The sequence below is a fragment of the Heliangelus exortis genome, chromosome 3, assembly GCF_036169615.1.
Source record: "Heliangelus exortis chromosome 3, bHelExo1.hap1, whole genome shotgun sequence".
NCBI classification, from domain to species: domain Eukaryota; kingdom Metazoa; phylum Chordata; class Aves; order Apodiformes; family Trochilidae; genus Heliangelus; species Heliangelus exortis.
In genome coordinates, this window is record NC_092424.1 from 95,715,289 (window position 1) to 95,737,191 (window position 21,903).

Consider the following 21,903-nt stretch of genomic DNA (forward strand, 5'->3'; position numbering starts at 1 on the left):
CATTACTTGATCTTCTGTTGTAAATGGAAGTTCAAGGTTTTTTTCATTGTATTACTTTTAAACGTATGTAATAATTACTAGCCAGAAAAATGTTCTACTTTTAGACTTTGTAAAGAGTTGTTGTGAGCTCTCTTCTTGGTCTTTCTGTAAAGCATACTGTGGTATGTTGTCAAAAGTAACAGCAGCTGGCAGTCTTAGGTGTGATAATAATGCACAACCTCTGAACAGCAACAGAAATGTGGTCATGGGGTGTTTTCAAGGCAGTTCTACTGCTTAAAAATACTTGCTGTTACACAGTATGGCTTTCAAAGTGATGGTATTGACACAGTTTTCCTAAGTTGTCAGTCACAAAATTTTATTACTAAAACATCCACACATACTGGAAATTAAAATAATTCAAGCTCTTGGGAAAATGAAGAAACGTGGGTTTCCAAACAAGTGAGAATGCTTAGGGCTTTACATCCTTTACTGAACTTTATTTCCTTTAGACATTCTTGGCAATAGCATTTGTTTGTCCTAAAAATGGTTTCTACACTGTAAACTTTTGGCAAGATCCATCTCAAACTGAAGATACCTACATATGGATGTCTGCTGGCACATCCAGTCTCTGCATTCTGTTATCATCATGGAAATCTGGTCTTGCCTTCAGATAGAGAAGGACCTGGATGTCCCAAAAACCCTGTGTCAGCCTTGTATGTGTTTCGATCATAGATACCCTAAAGTGCCTTAAGTGGCAGCAGTGGCCTACACAGGGACAACTGCTTTGAGCCCAGAGACATCAGAACATCATGAGCAATTCTGCTGAGCAAGTGCTGTGCATGTGCTTTAGGGTAAATTGAATTGCTCACTAGGCTGCGTTTTCCATTTCTACATTGAGAGACTTTGACACTTGATGCTGCACAGACCCACACCACATCTAAATTTAAGTACCTGAAGCTTAAGCTGATCTTGCCTTTGAAGTCCAAAAGGCCTTACTGGCAATCACCACAGCTCTTTTTCCATATTTTTATAGAAATGAAAATATTATAATATAGGAAATGTTCCATGTTTGACTTTACTTTAAAATTCCTCAAGCATTTTTTCAGTGCATTTGTGTTTCTTCTTTAATTCCGTTACTCTATTCTTTACAAAGTCTGCTATTTAATGGAATATAAAAGAACAACTTAATTTTAAATCATATTTTAAAATGAAGTGCTGCAGTTAAACTTTAATTTACACTTTATTATTCAATTACATAGAGGAAAGTGCAACATTGTGGTGATGTTGTTACATACATTAGAAACGGATAAACAAATAGTGCTTTGAAATATGGTCATCCATTTCAAAATAGGTATTTTGCTTTTACTCTTCTGTGCAACGACTGCAAAGCTCTAAAATTGCATTAGCCTGCTTATTTTAACAAATAGCTATAAGAAGTCCTAATTCCACAGTTTTTGTTTAAGGAAATACTCGACTGCATATTAGTGGAAAATTTGTGCATAAGAATTTAAAAAAAAAAAACAAAAAACAAAACTTTTTTTCTGATACTCATGGAGAAAACATTGTTTATGCCAAAAGAATTGACCATCCTATGGGAATATTAGTCCAGTGATGATGTAGTCTCAGAAATGTTAAGTCCATCTTGACCTAAACCAAAAGAAATTCTGGAACACCTTATTTATTTGTGTGTTTTACAGTATCAAAGGGTAGTTTTCTACAGTAATAGAGCTCTGTATCTTAAAGACAATGTTTATTAGTAGCATAGGCTTTTTTCTGACACGATGAAAGGAAAAAGGAACCACCTCTAGGTCAGGAGCAATATTGCACTTGCCCACTTCTTGCTGACACTGGAAAATGTGTTCACATACATTTATTCATGCATATCTGCTTCTAATACAGTTTCATAATCAGTCATACAATTAAAACCAAACAGAGCATCCTGCAATGGCAGCACCCCTTTGTGGAACAGTACAATGAAGAAATTATTATTGTTATTTTTTTTTATATATTAATGTCTACTTCAAAGACCATTTAGCCAGCCTTTTACAGTACAGAGAGGCTTTTTATGTCTAATCTATTTAAAAACTGAGAAGCAGAGCAGTTTTCTGCTTTCTGTAAACAATGCACATTTGTGTGCATTTTATTTATTGAATGGGGAAGCGGTTGTTGTTTCTCATTATGAAATGTGCATATTCTTAAATTTTTGTTTCTGTGCCTTGCTTTTGCAGACTAAAACCAGTATTGCATTGTTGTATGATGAAGTATCTGAAAATGCATATGACATCCGACTGAAGCTTACAAAAGAGGTATTAACTATTCAAAAACAAGATGTCATCTGTGTTAGTGGAAGTGATCACAGTGCCAATGTAAGTGCTTCTCTATCTCTGTGCTTTTGACTGTGCAGGTTAATGTCTTCTGCAGAGATCAGCTTATGCAGTTTACAATATTGGAGTGCAAGAATTTGTTAGGTATTACAATACACGTAGTGATCAGTTGGTTTGTTTTGGTTGCCTTTTCAAAACATGTGGTGCCCCTAAGCAGGAGAGGAATCTTCTGTATCAGTATTTAATAATGTCATTGGAAAAAATGGTGGCATTTCATATGAGCAGTACAGCAGCAGTGTCTAGATTATTGACATCCCCAAATAGTGTATTTTATTTCCTCATATTAACAGTATTCCTCTTAAAAGGAGGTGTGGGTATCCTAACTTTTACTGAGTAAAAGAGCCGTGCTGGTATTGTCTGGAGTGAATATCTCATGGGAGCCTCCTCAGAGGGTGTCAGTGCTTGCTGTGTTGCACCTCATGCCAACATAAAATCTGGCACTTGGGGGACATCAAATGAGTTTGTGATAAGAATTAGAAGCCAAAATATATAAAGGTACATAGTGGCTATCAGTATATACATATATGACCATGTGTCAGAGAGAGAGTCTGCCTATGTAACACAAAAAGGTTTAATTTTTGCCATAGTAAATAGTTACGTAAATGGTTTAATATCACACACGCACACACAAATACTTTAAAATAGCTTTTTAGTAGTTAGAAATATTATGTAATGGTTTCAAAAATTGTCCATGGCTTTCTCTGGACCATGACTTACTCTTAAAAATATTAAAAAAGATTGCATCAGTTGCCAGTGAGGTCACGCAGTGAGATGAAAGGTATGTCCATTTCTGGTTGGTTTGCTGAAAGAAATTTAAGCCTCAGCCAAGTGCTGTCAGCATTCAAATACTTTCTACTTCACTGAGAAGGATGTAATAGCTGGTAGTGCTGGTAAGACCTAAAAACAAAACAAAAAAAACCACTCAAAAAATCCAACCCAGGCACCCCACTAACCCCCAAAACTAAAGTAGTACAGCACCCACCCCTACCCAATTCAAACAACCCACCAAGTCTGCCTCTTTTAATACCAAGATGTGGGGTGATTTTTATGCATTTTACTCCTATGTTTTAAGGGTACCCTAAATAGCATTTCCTGGTAGAAGTCAAGAGAGGAAGACAGGCACTGATAATTCTTGAGGAACTGGATTTTGAAAGGAATACAGGAATGTAAGAGTCCCTGTGGAGCAGGCAGAATTGGTATGGTGCAATCACTGCATGCAAAATGAGATGAAGTTCCTTGGTTGTATTTCACAAGTAATGATTACACAGTGGGTAAGCCTGAAGAGGACTGACTCCTAGGACTATGTCTAAGTGGGACAGTTTTTCCAGGCTGTGGCAGCAGCGTTAATGTGTAAAAGTGAGAGAATTTCAAGTTTGGTTTGAGTTGCAAAGTAGTATGTAGCCCTAGGTATGAAATCCACCCAGAAAAGATTCTTCCCCCCTCAAACTGTTGATAGAGTGGGCAGTCCTGCCAAACTGACCTTTCCTGAAAAAACATTTTGAATTTTAACTCCTAATTTTCCTTAAGTTTGCTCCCTAAAGACTCCAAAAACTAAATTTTAAGGCTGGTGTGTTGTTTTTCCACTTTCATTGCAAGATCTTCCTGATATGTCCCTTTCTGAAAGTGTTATCTTTAGTTCTTGTGGGCTCCTGCTGTCAAACTCTAATGAGAAAAATGGTCTAAGCTATTGCTTCATGGCAATGTTTGCTTTTTCCTATAACATGCTTCAAACCAAGTAAAAACTTTTGGAACACTAGCATTTAATATAAAGACCTATTGAGTGTACCAGGAGGATGAACACTGTCTTTTTAAATAATAAATTGCTAGTATACAGGAATTCAAAACTATGATTTAAAAGCAGGCTAAAACATCTTACAGTTCTCTAGCACTATTTTTGGTAATTCTAAAGTTTGGCACTAACAGCTACGTAAGATGAATTCCGAAGACATAAATGCTTTCTTTTTCAAGTGGTTCAAGAAAATATTTTTCATACTTGTGCTATATGGTTTCAAATATTAATAGAAAATTGTAACCTGAAAGACAATTCTGTAGCTGTCATAAACAATCACATTACTGATTTATACTCCTTCTTTCTATTCTTTTTTATTTTTCAGGTGTTTGTAGTTAATCTTTATTCTACACATGTCCAATCATCAAACTAGTTCATGTGCAACATAAGTATAAATTACTCCTTTACTTTCTGTAGTCACCTCAAACACATGGGAGAGGAAAAAAAATGTTTTTAAAGCAACTTCTTTTCTTGGGTGAAAAAATACTGCAAAAGAAAATTCTGTGTCTACTTGTGGTAACACTTTGTTCTCCAGCCAGTTTTGAGGGACAGCATTCATGGGATGCATTTGCTTCCAGCCTCCCTTTTGCTGTCAGGGTTTTTGATCCTGAAGTATATGAGGACAGGATTTGCAGCCATTAGCTCTGCTGGTCCCATGCAGTCCTGAATGCTACAGTGAAGACTGGCCAAGAAAGCAGTGATTGTTGTGGGTTGGACTTTCAGAGATAGAGATTATCCCCTTGGATAAAGGGCTCTTTCTATAAAATACCTTTTACTGCCATCATCCAGTTTCATATTTTGGCATCTGCTCTTCATTTAGGTGCTACTTTTAAGCATTCAGAGACTCACCTTTGATGAGAAACCGTAGAGGTGGCTTTCTATAATTAGAGGGCAGTTCAGCCCATTTCTCTAGTTCTTGCTACCTTGAACTTAGAGGTCGAGTAAAGAGAGAGAAGAGCATGATTTGTGAAATTCAAAATAAATAATATAATTATTTATAATATTCAATAATATTTACTTAATATATTTAATAATATAATGGAATAAGAAAATAATTCTGGAAGTGGAACCATTGCTGGAAATGGCATTACATTTGTAAAAAATATTTCAAATATAATTAGATAATACTTACTCAATTTTATATTTATGTGATTAAACATGCAATCTTTCCACCAAGATATTTTTCAACATTTCAGACGTGGCAAATCCAAACATTCTAAGCACGTCATTGTGATGTAATATTATGTTTGGGGTGTTCAGATTCATAGAAAAAAGGAGACTTTATGGATGTGACAGAATCACTGTGTGCTCATAGAAGCCAAGCACAAAGGTATTGACAGAAATGATGTATTGAAAATGAATAGATGGGGTTTACTAACTTGTGAGTATTTTAAACAGATTTCCCCTCTACTCCAAATTTAAAGTTTAACAATGGTCAGAGAAGGGAGTAAGTTGTATGTCAGACAGGAAGAGATTTTTGTTTGAAGGAAACATGGAAGCATTCATTTTTTTATTTTGTGCTTCCTTGAGGGATGATTTTGCTTTAACTTTTTGTCATTCTACATGCTAAAATTAATTTCTTACAGCACCTCACTCCCTTAATATTCTTTGCTTTTCTTCCTCCTACATGCCTAACATCCAGCTGTTGTCAGCCCGCAGTTTTATGCTTCTCTTTCCACAAGCAAGTTTTTATCTTTCACTTTGTATTATATTTCTGTATTGTTTTTTACTGCTAATTCTTCTCATAAAGAAAAAGAAATGTATCTGGCTTTTTATCAAAATCAGTTCTTCTCACGGAGCTGAATTGTCTCTGGCTTGGCCAGTGGTTGGACAAATAGGCTTCTAATGCAGGCTCCTGGCATGTCAAAGAAGACTCTCCAAATGTTTATGTGAGTCTAAAAATATTAGAATAACAAAAACCTTTGCATCCTGAGGATCTGATTGTCTGGCTTCAATAGCTGTGTCTTAGCTGGACTTCATCAGAATGAGGCAAGGTAGATGAACAGGAAATAAACATAGTAATATTATTTGTTTTGTTGATTCAAAAAATAGAAACAGTGCTGAAAGTACTATTTAAATCCCTGATGAGATTGCTATGACTTTTTCTTTATAACTTAGATGGTAATAAGGACAAAGAAGAATGTTATTGTAGCAAACCTCTAGGGAAAGGTCAGTGTTGAAGTCTTAAAAATAATTTTTTTTTTTTAACCCAAGAACTTTCCTACCTAGATAATTACTACTTTTTGTTCAGTGCCTGTTACCATTGCTGCTATGTTGGTTTTTTTCGGTTCAAATTTGCTTTTAATAAAGCTATTATGTAACATTTTCTATCTTTTTGGAAATTTCAAGTGGGTGATTGAAGAAAGACTATTCACTTTGAAACTAAGATCGCTTTTATGGAGAAAACACATTATTTAACAATTTATTTGTTTGCCATCCTCTGGAAAAATGACCTAGATATTTAGAAGATAGCTATGAAGTAATTCTTTAGGATCTTTATTGTGAAAGATCATAAGCTTGTGTTGCTGTCACTATGAGAACAGTTAAAAGTTTGCATGCCAAAGTAAAGAATAAATGAGTATTTACTAATATGACAAAAAAAGCTTTTAATAATAAAGGTAAAAAGCATAATTAGCTTAAGTAAAAAGGCTAATAAATAGAACAGAAGAATGCAAAGGACAGTATGGATATCCCTGGAAAATAATGTCTCCCTAAGACTTGGGAAGAGTCCAGCTGAGGGTAAGTAGTCATACCAACAAGTTACAGAAGAAAGGCAGCAAAACATTAAAGTTACTGCATGGTAAGCAGGGCATAATTACAAACTTGTGTCTTTTATTAAAATCGTAATTAATCTATTATACATGGAGCCATGACAGACTATCAGAATTGTCAAATTGCAGCTGTATATATTGTGAGAACCTGTGTGGCCTTTTGAAATCCTCAGCATTTAAGAGGGATATTGATGGTTGCAACCTCTTCTGCTCATCTCTGCCTTCACACCAGCCAAGATGTGAAATGTTGCACAAAGTGGAAGCAAATGAAATTACTCAAATAAAGAAAAACTGTGTTTTGGCAGGATTTAGCTCTAATTTGTTGTTATAAGATGCCTTTTTACTTGAAAGAAATCAACTTATTTTTAATAGGAGAAGAAAGACAAATAAACATATCTTGCCACAGGGTCATATATATATGTTGTTAATAACTCCGAAAATCCATATTTGTAGATGATCTGTATTTTGAGTCTGAGAATAGTTGTGGGTCCTCTCATACCATTTGCTAGAGAAAACTCCTGCATCTTGCATCTCAGGGGAGGATTTCCTGAGGATTCTTGTGAACTGAATGTGTTTCAGTCAGACATAAATAGTATGATCACCATATCCCAAGAATAAACTGCAAGGGGGGTTGTGAAAATCATCTTTACTAGAATAGATCATGGAATAATTTAGATTTAAAGGCACATTTTGAGGTCATCTAATTCAAAGATGCTTTGAGATCCCTGCTCAAAGCAGGGATAGTTTACAAGTTAGTGAAATTGCTGAGAGCTTTGTCCGTTCATATTGAGAATATATCCAAGGGTAGAGAGGCTGGGACCTCTCTGGGGAGCCTCTTCTAATGCCTAGCTCCTTTCACTGTGAAATTATTTCACGTTTTCATGCTTATAGGAATTATCTGTGTTGCAAATTGGGACTCCTGACTCTCAACTTTTTTTTGGTGCATCAATGACTACTATCTGGTTCTGTCTTTTGTACATGTCTCCTTTAGACTGAAAAGGCTTTGCAAATAAAATTAGTAACTTCATGTTACTCTCTTTACAAAAAAAAAGCAAACCCAAAATAAACCCTACAAAAAAACTTTGACATGCAGTAGTAGGAAAAGCTACAATAAGATGAACCGATAAAAATATCTTATTATACCATATTAATAAGGATTCTATGCAGCTGTCCCAATTCTTCACTAGCATCATACAAAAACTTTACTTTGACCAGCATGCCTCAGTTGACTTTTACATCTGAATTGTCCCTGTCCTTTTGAGAAGAGGTGAGATTCTCTGTGCAGTACATTTCATAACTCTCTTGCCCATTCAAGATAACGTTCTCCTTTGCACATATTCCTTATTACAGCTTGCCTCTTTCTCATGGAAGTGGAGAATGATGTGATGGAGGACTAATTTGTGTCTTTCCCTTTCTTGAGGCTTCTTGACTTGCATTTTCTTTGTCTTCATTATTCATTCCACTTTCTGAGTTCTACTGTTTCTCAAAGCAATGCAATTATTTCTAAGAATTTGAAACACTATTATAAGAATTTGAAGCAATCTGTTAAAGTTATACAGACTTGAGACTAAATTTTATACAGACACCCTTTGAGCAAAAAGCTTTTTCTGAAGGCTAGACATTTTATCTTATTTTTTATGAAGATCTTATATTTACAACCCACCCCCTATGTATTTTTACGGAAAAGCTTTTACATTATTTTTCAGTGCATACTTTGATTATTTCTTTAATTATTTTTTTTTTTTACCCAGTTATTGTAAGAATCTGATGTTTACAATCCTGGAGAAGGTAGTATTGGTGAGCTGTGGAAATAGATAGGTATAACGCATTCAGATTGACCAAAGTGGCTGATTCTGTGACATTAACTTTTTCTTCATGCTCTACTAATTTCTTAAAATCTGTGTTTATGCAGTTGTTTTTTTTTTTGTTTTGTTTTTGTGGGTTTTTTTGGTTGTTTTTTTTTGTTTTTTTTTTTTTTTTTTAAGTGCTGTGGTACACAACACAGTAAGGAAAGGAGCAAAACTCAGTGGTTTCTGTCTTCTAGTTAAGTGTTCTGTGACCCTAGGTTGACACATACTGGAAAAAGGAATCTCTGTGTCCTGGTTTTAGGTAATGGCACTGCAGTTCCTCTGATGTGCTGCATGATACATATTGGCATAAGGCATCATGGTTCTGGCCTTATCATGTAGATGCCTATGTTGTTAGACTCAGTGATGAATCACAATCCAGCACCATCTCTGATTAGATTGTCTGTGTGCACTCTTTCCCCCCCCTTGCTATGGTGTTTCCTCAGAATTCCATCTGGTAACACTTCTGGTAAAAGCAGCCCCTACTGTAGTTTAAAATCCATATATCTAGGCAGAGAGCTGGCAAAAGGTATATGACACTGCAGTATGCTTCCAGTTGGTGAGGAGTGAGAGTTGTGTGGGCAGAAGTAGAAATTCTGGTACTTGGTGGAGAGTTAAACACATGCAGAACAATTTGCAGAGCAAGCTCTGGGGCTGGAGAGATTCAGGGTGTGAGCTCATCATGGGAACTCCCTGTCTTTAGGAGAGAACTTCCTGAGGTATTTCACATAAACTTGTTCTCCACTGCATCCTCTTTTGGTTTCTTTTGGATTTGTGACAACCAGCAAGATGTCTGCCATTTATGATACAGTTTATTGGTTCTTATGTTCTCATATCATCTGTTTCTTCAATAATTTCTTATATCCTAACTTCCTTGTTGTAGCTTCAAGAGTTGCTGAAGAAAAGATATGTCTGGTGTGTTATTGTCTTTTTACCCCTCCTGCTACCAGACTGTTTCTTCCCTTAAATCCAGGCAGGACAGGTTGCAGGTTTCTCTTTTAACTCTTAATATTGCACTTTCTTCTTTTGCTTTTTCCTTTCCCCAAGGGCCTGGGTGCCAAGCTCTGCTGCTATTACTGCAATTGCCTAACACTGGCTTTATTTTCTATTGTCAACCTGCCATGCTCTACCTATAGTAAATTTGAAATCTTATTTTCAACAAGTAAGTAGGCCTTTTGAAATCACTCTTTGGAATAAAAGAGAAATGTATTTGAGGGTGGTGAGACACTGGAATAGGTTGCCCAAGGAAGTTGTGTCTGCCCTCTCTCTGGAAGTGTCCAAGGCCAGGTTGGATGGGGTCTTGAGAAACCTGGTCTAGTGTAAGGTGTCCTTGCCCAAGCAGGGAGGTTGGAACTAGATGAACTTCAAAGTCTCTTCCAACTCTAACCATTCTATGATACTTTGAGCAGTGCAGCAATGAATTCTTTGCTCACATTTTTCTGTCTTTCTTAAGCCACTTCCTTAAGCCACTTTCCTTGCTTAAGGAACAGTCTGTTACTTGTTATGGTAGTAGTCTGGTGTGATTTGAGTGTGGGGAGTAGATGGGCTCAGGTACCAGGCATGTTTAGTCATGTGGCATTTAACATTGTTAACTCATGTAGTATCCAAGTCCCATGGTGGGAGAGATTCCCACCCAAGAGAGATGCCTGAGTAGTGGTTCCCCACATGACCTCCATGCCCCATAGCAGGGGGACAAGGCAGCCCTGGAGGACCCTGCTAGGATCAGTGCAGTGGTCTTACTGATTAAGTCAGAAGGAAAAGAATAAAAATAAATCCAAGCATTGGTGATCTTTGTCTTCCAGCCTATCTTAGCCATTGCAAATGAGCTTGTTTCTTATAGTAGTGTCAATAAAATTGGAAGAAGATGATCTGCTTCAAGTGTTCCAGCATGTGCGTCAGTTTAATGTTTGGAATTATATATGCATTGCTTAATATTTTTATGTGCATATGATGCATATAGAGTCTTTTTCCAAATATACCCCTTTGTACCAATGAGTGTTGAGTGCTTCAATAATCTCCTTCTGAAACCCTTTTCGTACATTGTTCATTAAGATGCATATAAGTATATAAAATATTTTTCTTAAAGAAAGATCCATTACCATAAATGCCAGTACTTAGTCTTAAAAACCTGGTAGTAATGAAATAATGAGTAGGCATTGACAGATGGGTAAAAAATCTTGCTAAAATTAATGCAAAAAATTAGAGTATAATTACCTTCTTGTGTTGCCCATTAAGCTCCAGCTATGTCTCTTCATAATGAATGAATACCAAGACATAAAAGACCTTTGCAGAGATAAACTTCTCTGAGTCATTGTGTTTTAAAAGACTCTAGAAATTTTTCTGTATTGAGAGCTAAGTCTCACTTAAAGATGAGTATTTGACCATATGCTTGCAAAACGAACAATACTTTCAGATGTAATTTAGAAACCTACTGCAGCTGCAGCATTTTTTTGCAGCTACATCACTGTTAGTAGCTGTTATCAGTGGCATGACACCCCTCTTACCAAGCAGTCTCTTCCTTATACAGCTCTTTGTGTGGTGTTCTTTTGTATGATGTCTGTGTCTTACATGTTGTAGAATTTATATTTTATCTGTTTTTCAATATATTCTAGCCTGGCATCATTCTTGTAATGCTTGAAAGTTTCTGCCTCACTGGACTTTGTTTAAAAATTGAGGACTGGGAACTTTAAAGCCCTCCTCCCCTCATCTGTGCAGTTATATGTGCTCTTACAGTCCAGACCTCTTCTGGAATTGGCTTTCCCTGGATTTCATTACATGTTTGGTAACTACAGGTAAGCAAAAGAAACAGGCTGAATTTAAAAATCTATTACTTGCACTGCTTTCATTTGTGAACTATCATCATCCTAAGTTGTGACAAAATCCTTTTTGCTTGTAAGTATCTTTAACAGTGCAGTTGTTTGCCCCAGTACACAGAACATGATACTGTTCTGAAATAAACCTGTGGAGTATGTTATTCTGGCCCTCCTGCAGAGTAAATATTATTCCACAAGAGTGATAGTGACTTAGAGAAAGACAGATTGGTCACACATAAAGACTGCTTCTAATTCAAAGTTTAAATTCTATCCTTCTACTTCCGCAGCTATGCAAATTTCATTCCTAAAAATTTCTTTTGAAATCAGCCTTTTAGCCATCAGCCTCTGTGGCTGTAAATCTTGATCTTGCACAATAAGGAGGCTGCTCTCTGAAATCCAGTTGTAGACGTCAGTCAATGCTTTCGTGCTCCCGTGGTTTCATGTGTCAGAACATGACAAAAATTTGTACTCCAACATTATGGAAGTGAAAATTTTAGTGATCTTTTCAGGCTTAAAATTTGTTGTTCAAAGGGAATCACAGAATGGTAAGAGGTTGGAAGGGACCTCTGAGGATCGTCTAGTCTAACCTTCCCACTAGAGCAGGATCCCCTAGAGCTGGTTTGAGACTAACACATTCAGGCAGGTCTTGAATTTCTCCAGAGATGGAGACTCCACAACCTTCCAGAGCAGTAAATTCCAGTTCTGAGTTACCCTCAGAATGAAGTGTTTTCTCATATCTAACTTAAATCTCTTGTGTGCCAGTTTGTGTCCATTACTCCTTATTCTGTCATTGGACACCAGAAAGTCTGGACCCATCCTCCTGACACCCACCCTTTAGATAGATATTTATAAAGTTAAAGCTAACAACCCTAATTCTCTTAGCCTTTCCTCATAGGGCAGATGCTCCAGTCCTTTAATCATCTTAGTGGCCCTGTGCTGGACTCTCTCCAGTAGTTCTTTTTCTTCTTGAACTGGGGAGCCCAGAACTGCACACAGTACTCCAGGTGAGACCTCACCAGAGCACAGTAGAGAGGGAGGATAACCTCCCCCATCCTGTTGTCTGTGCTCTTCTTTGTGCAACCCAAGATTGCACTGGCCCTCTTGGCTGCCAGGGCACATTGTTGGCTCATGGTGAGCCTGTTGTTCACCAAGACTCCCAGGTCTTTTTCTCCAAACCTGCTTTCCAACCAGTCAGCCCCTAGCCTGGACAGGTGCATGAGGTTGTTACTCTCCAGATAGAGTACCCTCCACTTACCCTCGTTGAACTTCATTTAGTTTCTTCCTGCCCAGCTCTCCAACCTGTCCAGGTCGTGCTGTACAGCAGCACAGCCCTCTGGTGTGTCAAACACCCCTCCCAGTTTCCCCTCCCAGTTTTGTATCATCAGTGAACTTGCTGATGATACACTCTATGCCCTTGCCCAGGTCATTGATGAATTCACTGAATAAAGCTGGGCCCGGCACTGGCCCATGAAGGACACCACTGGTCACTGATCTCCAGCCTCTCAGCCCCACTGACTATGACTCTCTGAGCTCTGTCCTTCAACCAGTTCCTAATCCATCTTACTACCCAATTGTCCAATCCACATTTCTCAAGTTGGCTTGTGAGGATAATGTGGGGGACAGTATCAAAAGCCTTGCTGAGGTCAAGGTAGATGACATCAGCTCCCCTCATGTAGTAACCATCTGGGTATACCATCATAAAAGGCTATCAGATTGGTTAAGCATGACTTTCTCTTAATAAATCCATGCTGGCTACTCCTGATAACCTTTCTTTCATCCAAGCAGTTAGAGGTGGCATCCAAAATGAGCTGCTCCATCACCTTTCCAGGCATGGAGGTGAGGCCGACTGGTCTGTAGTTGCCTGCCTCTTCCTTCTTATCCTTTTAGAAGACTGGAGTGACTTTAGCTTGCTTACAGTTTTCAGGCACCTCTCCAGTTTTTCATGATTTTTCAGAAATGGTGGAGAGTGGTTCAGTAACATCAGACAGCTCTCTCTTGTCACTTGTGGATGAAGAAAATTTATTTCCTAAATACGTATTCTTCCACTGTACACTAAGTCCAAATGGAACAGCCAGACTACCCTCTCAAAAACTGCTCGACATAGAAGCAGATCAAACTGCCTGTCAAACCCATAGCAGGTAAATCTGCTTTCTTTTTCCATTGTTTGTACATTTGGTACTGGTCAATGCATTTTTTTCTCAGAACTTTGATGCTAAAGAATGTTATGGCCAAATTGTTACCTTAATTCTTAAATATCAGTATTACAGACCCAGCATCTGATATTTGAGAAACATAAAATCCTTGACAACTTGCAACAATAAACAGTCTTAGAAAGACAGGAATATCGCATGCTTGTATCCTGACCAATTACAGTTCTAATAATTAAATTCTGTCTATTTAACTGTATCCTGAAGTTTCAGCCAGGGTATTTATTCTGCCTCTAATCTCCTAGAAACAGAAAACAAAACAAGACAGGCCTGCTATGTGGTATACTACAGGAGGAACCTTTGTAGCACAGCTGGAATGAGTAATTGTTATAGTATTAACATCAAGTACTCTGGAAGGCTTTAGAATGAAGAGTTTTAATAAACTGTAGATACTATTAAAGGATACCATTAGCATAATGAGAAGGTAGTTTAAATAAAAAAAAAAAAAAAAAAAAAAAAAAAAGAGAGAGAAGTATTAACTTTGTCTTTCCTGTTCAGTTTGAGAATTATTAACACTTTCTAGAGTTTTCCTTGCCTATAATGAAATAAAATTACACAGCCATAATACAGTGAACTGTAGCTCTGTATTTTTTTTAAAAAATTGATACAGATGTCTGCCTCACTTTATCCTCAAACCATAAGTAAATCAGTCTGAAAAGAGAACATATCTAGCTTGCAAAAACCTAAAAAGTGTTGCCTGTGTGTTTAAGTGAGATAGAAACACAGAGGTTTCAGCTGCATGTGTGCATGATGTTATCATTAGTGTCACGAAATGATAGGGTTTTTTCCAAAAATACTGCAATTCTGGAGTAGAATTTTCATTCATAGTTGCTTGCAAAGCTACTGTGAGTTTCTGTCCAAGTTTTATAGTCATGAAATTTTATCATTGCTTAAGAAGTTCAGAACTGATTCAAACCTAAAATCTACTGAGCTACCTGTCCTTTTTCCAATACTAGCCAATAATGTTTACCCAGGAAAGCCAACCAAAGCAAGCTTATGGGATGCATTTCTTAAGACTTCCCCTATCCCAAGTTACTCAGTGCCTTCTGGAGCAAAACACAGTTTCATGTTAGCTCTTAAATGATTTATTTTTGCCATAGTTTTATAATATCCCCTTGAACACATGTAGACTTTCAACATCTAATCTAGAACCTCCTTCAAATTGAACAAAGAATTGCCTCGTTTTATTTGTTCTCATCTTGGTTCCTAATGGTATTATTTGATATCTCCTAGTTTATGTAGGGGAAAAGGCTATAAAAATGAATTCCCATTCACTGTCCTCTAATGCAATTTACTGTATTGTAAGAGCCTTGTGTGATCTTGTGTGTTTTTTCCTAGATGTTACAACCTATTCTGTTATGCCTTGTACAGGAGTGGTTTTGTGCTTTGATCACCTTTATTGGTCTTTTCTGAGTCTTTTCTAGCTGTTTCATGTATGAGGAGAACAAAGTGATATGCAGTTTTCAAGGTGTGGTAAATTTTGGATTTCTGCAGTAGTATAATAATGTTCTTTGCTTGATATCTGTTCCGTTGCTGAGACTTAAAATTTGAGTATGTTTTAGACCACTACTGAGCACTGCACATGGAAGCATCTACTTTAACATGAAGGTTTTAATCTTTAATAGAAATCACTGATTTAGAATCAATCCTAATTCCTTATATAAATAATGTACAGGCGGAAAGTATTCTCTCAGTAGGTTTAATCTGTATACTATTTTGTAAGATGCTCTGCAAATATTTTCAGTAAGCAGTAAGGGTAAGTCATTACTCGTACCTTTTTTCTTTTTTTTTTTTCTTTTTTTGGTTGGTTGGTTTGGGTTTTTTAAGTTACTTTGTTTTTTTAATATTTCATGAGTATTTTAAATAATGCAGGTTGCAACACAGGCAACAGTGGAACTCCAGTGATGACCTTTGTCCACTGTGAGCATTACGCATTAAATCCATCCCCTTGTTTTCTGTCTGTTTTCTAACTAATTATCCCCTTGTTTTCTCTCTATTTTCTAACTAATTTTAAATAGCAATATATCTGTATAAAACTGTTCCTTCATGGTTCCTATCATCAAGTTCTTCAAAGTGTCTGTGTCACGGTTTAACACTGGCCTGGCGATTAAACCGGGTGACAGATGCTCTCTATTAATTTCTCTCTCCTCCTTGATAAGAAAGGAGAGAGAATAAGGGAGAGAGACTTATGGGTTGGAGGCTAAACCAATCAACTTTAATGAAACAATAATGGTAAATAGGAAAAAAGAAAAGAAAAATGCTATATATATATATATACACAAATATACAGGAGAATGAATATCAGAGTCCTTCCCCCTTTTCCCCCAACAGTTCTCACGCAAGCCGGGTGAAGGCAGGCAGGCAAGCAACTGGGCAGCAGGCAGGGCAGCAGGCGGGCAAACGGACTGGATGGGATCCTTCCCAGATGCCGGGTGAAGGCAGGCAGGCAGGCAACCGGGCAGCAGGCAGGGCCACAAGCAGCCAGCCAGGAGCTTCTGCTGGTCTTTTATAGTGCCACAGGTGACACCAATTAGCTGTTAAGGGGGGTGGTACCCAGCACTTCTGCTGATGATCTCAGGTGAGGCCGATCAGCTGGTAAGGGTGTGGCTCGGTCCTCGAGATCCCCCAACTCCATACCGAGGATGACGCACATGGGATGGAATACTCCATTTGAGAAACTTGCTGTCAACCCCAGCAAGTTCAACCATCGACAAGAAACTCAGAAAAATCACCTTTATCCTGGCCCAAACCAGGACAGTCTGCTAACTCTGATCATTGTTAGAATTTCACTTTCTATAGTTTTTTTTGTGGTGGTGGTTTTTGTTTGTTTGTTTGGTTTTTTTCCTCTATAGTTTTTTATTTATTTAGTGAAGGCCTTGAGTGTCCTAGGCCTTAACTAGAACCTTTTATTTTAAAAATAGGTTTCTCTTCTCAGTGTTGTAATCTTCATGTATCAAGGCTTTATTGACAAGCATCATTACAGTGCTTGTGATTTGATGAATTCCTGAATTCCTTTAAAACCCGTGTGCTTTGCTACCATTATTTCATCAATTTGCTTCTAGAGTGGTTTCAGATTCAGGCAGATCCATAACCCTTTGTGGTACGAAGAGTGTTGGAGGACGATGTCTAGTTTCTTTTGCACTAATGAAGAGTGTTCATTTATCTTCCTTTCAATAACCGTAATTTCTTTTTTTAAATCTTGATCATAAATCGACCCTCCTGCTGACCTCCTGCTCCTGATAGATTTGAAGTTTTGCTATTAATTAATTTGCTCTTAATTGTCATTCATTTTGGTGTTTCTTGGGACTATTGCTCTCTGTTTTTCATTTTTACTGGCTTATGTTCCTTTTCCATGTCTTCATTTAAGTATTATGTCCATTACCCTTTATGTGTAATATAGTCTCTTAAACTCCTCTTCAGACATGCAGTGTTCCTTTTTCTCTTAATTGTGTCATTCAGTGCCATTCATTGCCTCTGTGCCTCACACTGCCTATAGAATTTTCTTAGCTGTGCCCTTTTTTTTTCCTTTCAACCAGCTTCCTCACTTTTGCGTAATTCCTTTTTTGCCATCACCATTGCATAAATATTGATGTAAAGTACACAGTAGTTGCTACTACGGAGTATCTTTTCAGCTCTGAAAATTTTAACTAGATCCTGCATGCTGTAAGCAAGACTAGATCAGGTGTTGAGTCTCATCTCGTGAACTCCATGAAGCAGTGACTGATAGAGACCTGCTTTTTATTGACTGCTTTATATCTATATGTTTATCTGTTTGATGTACCAGAGATTGTCTGTTACCACTGTCACATTTCTCATAACTTTTGCCTTTTTGCAAAACTCACTGTAACCATCCTAGTTGAGTGGCCAATAATACAGACTCTTACTTGCATTTAGCCTGGAATATTTTTTTTTTATTTGTTGAGGTAGTTGGCTTATTAGTTTTATTTGAGTCCAAGTTTTTTGTGGCGCAAGGTATTTGCTCTGCTTTTTATCTAACCTGTTTTACTTTTCTTACATATTTGGCATCCCAGTATTAGACTTTTTTCCTACCTCTCTAGAGTGTTTATAATTCTATTTAGTTAAGATTTAGTGCAGTTTTGATTTTGTTCTTGGCACTCTGTTTCACATTTCCTGTTTGTATTATTCTCTCCCTGACCTGTCCTTCTCTTAATGATATAAAATATCTCTGTTTATATCCGTAATTGAAGCATCATCCATAGTTAAATTGTCTTCTGTACCTGCCAAATTTTCCTAAACTACAATTTAAAACTTAGTTGTGGTACCGGGAGCTTTGTGTCCTTATGGTTCAAATGAAGTCTATGCTCCCTTTGTTGAAAAAATGTCTTCATTTTCTGGTGAACCTGAATCCATATTCCCTGAGCCATTTCTTTAGGCAGGCATTAAAACCTTACCTGTCTCCCCAGCCTTGCAGGGCACCGCTGGAAGAGTTTTGGAGAATCTTTCTATAGAAATCTAAGTCTCTAACCTCCATTTTTGCTACCTAATTTTAATCCTTAAGACTTCCTTCCTATGTTTTCCTACATTTTTGGTAGAAATGAAGACCATATCTCCTTGGTGCTTCCTGGGATAAGCAGGATTCCTGTGGGATGCGTCTCCTTGCACGTTTGGTCAAACATTGTGGAGACTTCTCCCTCCAGCTAAGATGTCAGCATTGACCTGCACTTGTCTGTGCTGGATGTGAGTGTGCTGCTCCCTGGCTTTGTGCTGACTTGTGCCAAATGGTTTTTCCTGGGTGGTAGTGTACTCTCTCTCTCAGGTTTGGCCAATGTCAGTTATAATTCTCATAAACAATTCCTCAGACCAAACTGGGAGACAGCATGTGTCACGTAGGGTACCAGTTTGGCACTTTTGATGTGACTCGATGTCTTCTATGAAAGAAAATTTAGTGATACAGATGAAAGTTTTACTGTGTTGCTTTGCTGGAGAAAATCCTCCAGCTGACTTCCTTTCGGCCTATGCATGGCTTGTGAGACTGGAATTGTAAGAGAGTCTGTTCTTTGTTTTGAAGGAGAAGTGAAAGTTACCTTCCAGAATTTTGAGTTACAAGATGAGGTAGAACGAAAACAAAGCGAGGTACTGAGAAGAGATGAAGACCACAACAGGATCAATTAGAGGGGACAGAGAAATCAAATAAAAGAGAATAATTACTGTTTAGTACATTTCCCCACAAAACTTGAAATTGAATTCAATAATATCTTGCTTTCAGAACTTATCTAGTCTTTAATCTCCTCTAAATTACCCACAGTTTTTTGGATTCTATTAGTGAGCATGTATATTATGAATTCAAGGGTCCAAGTGAAAGAAGAAAATGGAAAAAAAAACTAGCTTATATAGTAAACCAAGTGAATTTTTTTGCTTTTTCCCCATATTTTTTTTCCTCCTTTGAAATAAATTGGCAAAGTCAAATATTAGAAGTTTAGAAATATACAAGCTATTGTCACTTGAATCTTGGCTTTCTGTTTTCTTTTATGTTGAAAGATACAGGGGTTACAGGAAGAAAAGAATCTGGTGATGAATGATTCTTTCTCTAAAACAGAGGTGCAATGTTATCCTAGATGTGTCATGTGTATAAACTAACACTAAATTAACACTGCTGATAAGGCATTAGGTGTATCTCACCTTCTAATGTATAATTATGTGCTAAAATGCTGAATATCCAAAGTCTGAAGTTGGTCAACATACTTTGAAGAGGTAAATATCACGTGAACCAGAATTCATTGTTTGTCAACCTTTGTGTGCCTGTTTTCTAGCTCTGTAGAATGAGAATACTTGTGGCAGGCTATGAAACAAAAGTAATTACTTTTTAATGTACTTAAATAATAATTAATATGACAGATCATGTCATAAACAAAGATGAAATAGAAATATCTGTACACTGTAAGGCCTTCAGGCCATATTACTACTTAAAAATGTAATTTAAAAATCCAGTTGCAGTGTATCATACTGGAGAATTTTTAAATTTTGGCCTATGTCTGTAGTCTGAATCTGTTTGGTTTTCATGTAAAGTCATTGAAATTTTCACTGTATCTCTCTGTAAGATTTAGTCATCTTCTGCCAAGGATGCTTTAAAATTGTGCTTCATCATCCCTAGAAACTGCTCTAAAAAAGCCTTATATATTTAATTCCTGGCATCTGTTTTGCTACTACAGATATCTTTCAAGTTCTTTCATGTTTCTGTGGCTCTTGCTTGCTACATAGTTTTATTTACCTCATTTTCAAAATGAGCCTGTCAGAACAAGCTGTGTTGTTAAGATTACTGCCAGATATGGAAATAAAAACCTGGTCTAGGGGGAGGTGTCCCTGCCCATGCAGGGGGATTGGATTTAGATGATCTTTAAGGTGTCTACCTACCCAATACAGTCTGTCATTCTATGAAATAATTTATAGTCTCTCTGCTCCTGATGATGCAGGATTACAGTGGTGATTTGGGCTGTGGCTTTGTGCAGGAACAAAGATTTTTCTCATACTCAGGATATATGTTTAGTCTTTTTGCAAGACCACCTTTTGCTGGGTGTAGTGCTTTTCTCTAGTTGCTTGAGCTAGTTTCTTTAAAAGGAATATTTGAAGCTCTGTTATAAGCGATGCTATGAACTATGAAATATCAATAGAATTACAAGATGTTGTATAAATAGATTGCTTTGTATAGCTACAGATGAAACTATATAGCAGTATTATTATTTGAAATATATATTTGAAATATTATTTGAACCTTTCAACCATAAAAAATGCTGGTTGTAGTTGAATGTACAAGACAATGTATAAGAATGTGTGTGTGTATACATATATATATATATACATATATATCAGAGAAATCACAGAGTATTAGAGATTGGAAGGGACCTTGAGAGATCATTGAGTCCAACCCCTGTGCCAGAGCAGGACTACGTAGTGTAGGTCCCAGAGGAACTTGTCCAGCTGGGTTTTGAATGTCTCCAGAGAAGGAGATTCCATAATTTCACTGGGCAGCCTGTGCCAGTGCTCTGTCACCCTCACACTGAAAAAGCTTTTCCTTATATTTACACAGAACCTCCAATGCTCCAACTTGCATCCATTACCCCTTGACATATATATATGTCATATATATAAACTATTTTCAAAGGAAAAAAAAAAAATGGAAAAAATTCTGTTTAATAAGGATATCACTTGAGGGAAAGGAAAATATATTAAAAGTCTGCATACACAATTCACACACAAGTTCTACTTTCTATGGTAAGAAATTAAATAAGTGCCTATAAATCAGTGTTGAATGATCTGCAGAACTGACCTTGATCATTCAGTTTCTAGGTTGTCTTTAAGAATTGTTTTTTTTTTAAAAGTAAAATTCTATGCTTAGGTATTGTGTTTTTCACCTAAATTTATTTTTTCTACAATTTTTTAAAGCACAGAACTGTTACACTTCGTAGACAACCAGTTGGTGGCTTGGGCTTAAGCATAAAGGTATGGTTAACTCTCATCTCTTCTTTGCATTGCCAGTATGACTACTTCACTTCAACCTTATTTGAGATCTCATGATAAATACACATCTTTTGCAGGGTGGTGCTGAGCACAAAGTACCGGTCGTCGTATCAAAAATATTTAAGGACCAAGCAGGTAACTTATATTTATGCTATTTATTAATATAGAACTATGGTACAGATGAATATTTTAAAAATATCAAATGTTCCTTAAACTAAGAACTGAAATATATTTATGGCACAGTCTTTCAGCCTCACACTATCTTTAAGCCTTTCCATCAATGACCAAATGGTCCATATGCCTTTCTGTTGAATTGAAAATGTATAATCTTGCCAAGTCTTTAGGACCTGTACTTGAAATCGTACTGCTAAGTAATTTTTCACTGCAGTAAGACAGTGGTGTTGAAAATAAAATTTTCAAGTTGCCTGTTAATGGAAAACTGTGCATTATTTTCTTCCTTTGCATTTACTTCTTCTTTGGGTTCTCAGCTGGTTTGAAATGCAATACTCACACTCGGTAACCCATTTCCAGCTGACATCCAGTTAATATTGAAGGGATAGGCTATGTATGTTTTCCAACAGTATCCTGTTGGAAAGACTTCTTTAATTTTCCTTGAATCATTATTCACATCACAGTA

General features: G+C 36.9%; 1 protein-coding gene across 1 annotated transcript in view; it reads left to right on the forward strand.

Annotated features, from left to right (window-relative positions):
* The first annotated feature begins 298 nt into the window (after window positions 1–298).
* The window catches only part of SNTG2 (syntrophin gamma 2), a 139,997-nt gene continuing 118,392 nt past the window's right edge, over window positions 299–21,903 (forward strand). Inside the window, exons 1-4 of the mRNA XM_071742457.1 lie at window positions 299–316; window positions 2,208–2,345; window positions 21,192–21,248; window positions 21,344–21,401. Coding sequence (XP_071598558.1) covers window positions 299–316; window positions 2,208–2,345; window positions 21,192–21,248; window positions 21,344–21,401 — 271 coding nt within the window. The remainder of the gene's footprint in view (window positions 317–2,207; window positions 2,346–21,191; window positions 21,249–21,343; window positions 21,402–21,903) is intronic.